Source organism: Eretmochelys imbricata, chromosome 9 (assembly GCF_965152235.1).
Source record: "Eretmochelys imbricata isolate rEreImb1 chromosome 9, rEreImb1.hap1, whole genome shotgun sequence".
NCBI lineage: Eukaryota > Metazoa > Chordata > Testudines > Cheloniidae > Eretmochelys > Eretmochelys imbricata.
The window spans coordinates 1,876,425-1,880,891 of NC_135580.1; the positions used below are offsets into that span (position 1 = coordinate 1,876,425).

Here is a 4,467-nt window from a genome sequence, read left to right on the forward strand (position 1 = left end):
GGGCTTTGTCTTCATAGTCCTTGGAAAGGAGACAGAAAAGCAGTGCAGGAAACCCTGCAGAGATTGACCCTGGGCACTAGCCCTCCCCCTTCCCCGGCAGCAGCTCCAAGGAGCTCTCTCTGAGGGGGGAACAGAGGTGGGGGAGTGCATGTGTGTGGAAGGGGGGCTACAGGTATGATCTGTCTGGTCTCGCAGTCCTTCTGGCTTTCATTTCCCCGACACCTGGATGCAGTCAAGCACCTGGCCAATCCAGACAAAATCCGACGTGTCTTTGTGGTGGGATTTGGAAGGAATTCCCTGCAGATCCTGGCATGGTTTAAAGCTGTCCGCTTTGAGTTAGGACTTGTTAAGGAGGGTTATGTGAGCTGAAATCCGAGCCTGCCATTTGCCTCTCTCTGGGGCTCACATCTTGCCGGGAAATGGGGCATGACCAAGTCAAAGGGGGCGCTTGCTGCTGGTATTTGTAAGGGAAGATCATCTGCCCAGCACCAGCGCCGCTCCCCTACCCACATGTTTTCTGCGTTAGGGCTCAGGCAAAGCACAGCCTAATCAAAACCGCATGCCCTGTGTTAATCAGGGAGCTCAGCCGGACTCGGTTCTGGCTTGTTAGCCAAGGGGAAAGGACTGCACCTTTCAGCTCTCCTGAAAGGAAAGCATGGATCTAGTTTAATTCAATCGGTGCGCTATGGCTTTCCAAGCTCCTGCTGAGTAATGCCAGTGAACAAAACCCCTCAGCTGGCTCTTGGGGCAGTGGAAGAGAGTGGGTGTTTTTGTAAACTTTTCTTAATGTTATGAATCTGATTCTGTAGCTTGCTTTATTTCAGTGGAGAGCTACGTCTGACTTACAGCAGGTTAAGACCCTGAAGAAGCAGGCCTAATTGCATGTAATGCTCTCCTCGCATCTGTGCTTGCAATTTCAACTTGGAATTTAGACTTCATTGGCAGGATCAATCCATCTCCCCTCACTCTCCACTTGGCTCAGTGACTGTAATTTTGTAACAGAACAACATAGCGCTTCCCATGGGCGCCTGATCAGATTCATTAAAAGGAACTAAACTGCTGCTAATGAAGTGAGATCTTTGTGCACAGGCTGCTTTCAGGTCAGATCTGTACAGACTGTCCTGTCTGACCGGGCAGAGAACATCTAGGGGCAGCTCCAGCTAGACAGTGCCTGCCTCAGCATTGTCTGCAGGGCAACCCCTGGGCTCGCACAGCAGGCAGGGGCTCCCAGATGCAAGTCAGACAGTTTATTATTGTCAAATAACTTCCCCAAGGAAGCGAGGCATTTATTGTATCGGAAGAGCATTCAGACAGGATCTTTGGTGTCACATTAAAAAAGGGGGGGAGGGCGCAAGGGAGCTCTCATGGAAAACACGAGTGGCCCACCCCACGGAGGGGCTATAGTACAGAGGCACAATCCAATATGAACAGGTAATGATAGTCCAGAGTCCCGCTACCGGTGCTGGCTCACCAGGGCCGCCACACAGAGTCCGCTGTGAGCGAAGGCCCGCCGGCGGGGCCCCCGCTGGGATACAGTGGCACCATGGCCCCGCCAGGCGCAAAGGTGTTGGGGATGAGAAAGGCGAACTGGCCGTCGGAGGCAGGCACCAGCTGGAAGCCGCCGTACACCTTGGTGGCCTCCCCCGCCGGGCTCCCCAACTTGCAAGGCATCCCGCTGAGCGGCACCACTCCACCGCCTGGGGGTGCTGCCCCCGCGGGGATCTGCACCAGTGGCTGCCCGAAGGAGGCGTGCGGAGCCCCGGGCGGGGGCAGGGGCGGTGGCTGTGCTGGGTAGTTCATGGCGTTGATCTGGGTCATGCAGCTGGCCAGGTGCCCCAGGAGTCGGGTGCGCACCTCGGTGTTCACCCCCTCGCAGGTGGAGAGGAAGCGGGTCACCTCGTTCATGCACTCGCTGAAGCCGGCCCGGTACTTGCCCAGCACTGTGGGGTCCGTGCTGAGAGCAGCTGTGGGGCAGGAGGGAGACGTAGATCAGAGCCTGTGGGGCAAGTGGAGCAAGGCATGCCCTCTCCTCTGGGCACATGTAGGCCCCCTCCCCTCTCCAATTCCAGCCTGGCTCCTTCCCCTCCCCATGACACCGTATCTCACGCTATAACCTGCACCCCCTTCCCCGGGGGCACACAGGGTCCTATATCCCACCGCTTCCTCCTGACCCCTTCAGCCTGCTTTGCCTGACTCACTCCCACCCCAGACCCTGCATCCCATCGCCTGAGGCTTACACCTGCAAAGGGCTTCAGATCTGGGTTTTCCTTTTCCTCTCCCAGTTTCCTTGAAAGTGAGTTAACCTCACCCCCCCCCACCCCCGCAGTGCTGTGACTTGTGCAAGACACTGCCTTGGCCCGGATCCACCGACTTCCCCTCACCCCCCCCCACCCCCGGCAGCCCCCGGCCCTCTCCCGGCCGGCGGGACTCGGCGCTGGGCGGTACACAAGCGCGGAGCGTGGGAACCGAGGCAGCGAGGCCCCTGAGCGCCGCGGGCGGACGCCTGGGAGGACCCGCCTCGCCCGGGAGCGGGCACCGGCCACTCACCCGTCATCTGGGCGCGCTGCAGGTTCCGGAGATGCTTCACGGTCATCTCCAGGATGTCGGCCTTCTCCAGCTTGGAGTGCCGCGAGCTCTGCGGGGGGAGAGGAGACGTGAGCCCGCTGGCGAGCCTGGCTGCCGGGGGGGGCTCGGGCCTCTCCGGGCCAGGCGCCCCCCGGCTCCCGCGCGCACGCGGCCCCCGGCCCCGGAGGAGCCGCCCCGCGGGGCGCAGACCCACTCACGTCTTTCTTGAGGGCGTCCAGGATGAGGGTTTTCAGCTGGCTCAGGCTCTCGTTGATTCTCGCCCGTCGCCTCTTCTCCATGATGGGCTTGGAGGACTGCGGAGAGGGCGAGCGGTGAGTGCCCAGGCTCGACCCCCGCAGCGGCCCCAGCCCGCCCCACAGGGGCCCCCGCCCGCGCCCCCTCCCCAGCCCCGCGGGCAGTCCCCACCAGCGGCTCCCCGGGCCGAGCCCCGCGGGCCGAGCCCCACAGGGACCCCCCCGCCGCGGGCCGCCCGCCTTTACCTTGCGGTGCTCGGACGCGGTCTTGGGCTTGTCCGGCGTCGCGCTGACGCTGGCCGGGGTGGCCGCCACCGGCGACGCGTTTTTCTCCATCACGTCCGCGGGCATCTTCCCGCAGCGCCGCGCACCGGGCTCTGCCGGCTGCAAGCGGGCCCCTCCCCGGGGCGCGACCCTGCGGCGCTCGGGCTCCAGCCGCGGGGCCAGGGCGAGGCGGCTGCCGGCGGAGCGAGTCCCCCGGCGTCCCTGGCCGCCGCTCTTTATAGCCGGGGCCGCACGCGAGCGGCTCGTGTGAAACTTCCCAAACTTTCTTTCCCACAGTAACTTTCAGCCAATGGGAGCCAGGGACACGCGGCCCCGCTCGTGGACGGCGCCCACCCATTGGTTGCCAGGCGCAGCGACCGGCGGCCAATGGCGCACGCCTGGGCCCGGGGCACCGGAGGCTACAGTGTCAATCAAAGGCGTTTAACCCTTTCTGTGCCCCGCTGCTTCTGGTATTTTACGTTCAGACGGGGCCTGGGAGCGCCCTGGGGGTCTGTGTCCCTGGTGCTGCGGTGGCAGAGAGCGCGGGGGCCCCTTCCTGCCCGGTGTCCGAGAAGGAGTTGCATGCATGCCCCGTTAATTAGCAACCTGCAAAATGACACCCCCGGGCAAGTCATGGTTTTCCTTCGCGGAGCCGGGTCCAGCGGCGCGTCGATGCGGTGCCTGGGCTGATCCGTGCTCAGAGCCGTCATGCAAAGGTCCTGCCGGGCCTTTCCTGCCGGCCCTGCCGCGGGCTTTGACCAGGAAAAACAAAGACCCCGCATTTAGTGCCACTGAAAGATACCAGACTTGAGAGCCCTTTCTTTTTTGGAGAGAGAGAGAGAGCAGAAGACAGCAAATTCCTTATTTTAAAAAATGTCCCTTTTAATTGGCCCTAGGTTTTAAACTAAATGCTAAGTATTTTGATGGTCGTTCTTTGTTTAATTTTTAAAAGTTGGAGACGACAAAACACAGAAAACACAGCTCGGCACCACCCTGATTTCTCTGGGAACTTGTGAGAAAAGCTGAGAGGGTGAGGGGGGTCACTACTGTGTGACAGATCGCAAGGCCACGTCTGGCCTCCTGTACAGCACACGCCATAGGACCCCCCCCCCCAATAATCCCCACAGCAGATCTGTTAGAAAAGCATCCAACCCCGATTTAAAAGTTGTCTGTGGCAGAGAATCCACCTCAGCCCTCGGTACCTTGTTCCAGTGGTTAATTTACACCTTATATTCAGTCTGAATTAGTCTAGTTTCAGCTTCCGCCATTGGGTTGTGTTAGATTTATCTGACCTAGATTGAAAATCTCATTATTAAATATTTGTTCCCCCATGTAGGCACTTAATGACTGTAACCAAGTCATCCCTCTGTGTTCTCTTTAAGAT

General features: G+C 60.2%; 1 protein-coding gene across 1 annotated transcript; it reads right to left on the bottom strand.

Annotated features, from left to right (window-relative positions):
* Positions 1 to 1,467: 1,467 nt before the first annotated feature.
* HES1 (hes family bHLH transcription factor 1) lies at positions 1,468 to 3,215 on the bottom strand. Its single transcript, XM_077826529.1, has 4 exons — positions 3,066 to 3,215; positions 2,784 to 2,879; positions 2,548 to 2,635; positions 1,468 to 1,964 (listed from the first exon to the last, which is right to left on the bottom strand). The coding sequence occupies exons 1-4, from the start codon at positions 3,168 to 3,170 to the stop codon at positions 1,468 to 1,470; spliced, it is 786 nt and encodes a 261-aa protein (XP_077682655.1). The 5' UTR covers positions 3,171 to 3,215.
* Between the last annotated feature and the right edge of the window lie 1,252 nt (positions 3,216 to 4,467).

What these genes read in the sequence shown, in the direction of transcription:
- HES1 (XM_077826529.1), bottom strand. Translation starts at nt 3,170, where the DNA reads ATGCCCGCGGACGTGATGGAGAAAAACGCGTCGCCGGTGGCGGCCACC. An exon ending in TGGACGCCCTCAAGAAAGAC is followed by an intron (nt 2,636 to 2,783) that starts GTGAGTGGGTCT and finishes CTCCCCCCGCAG; the next exon opens with AGCTCGCGGCACTCCAAGCT. An exon ending in GCAGCGCGCCCAGATGACGG is followed by an intron (nt 1,965 to 2,547) that starts GTGAGTGGCCGG and finishes CCTGCCCCACAG; the next exon opens with CTGCTCTCAGCACGGACCCC.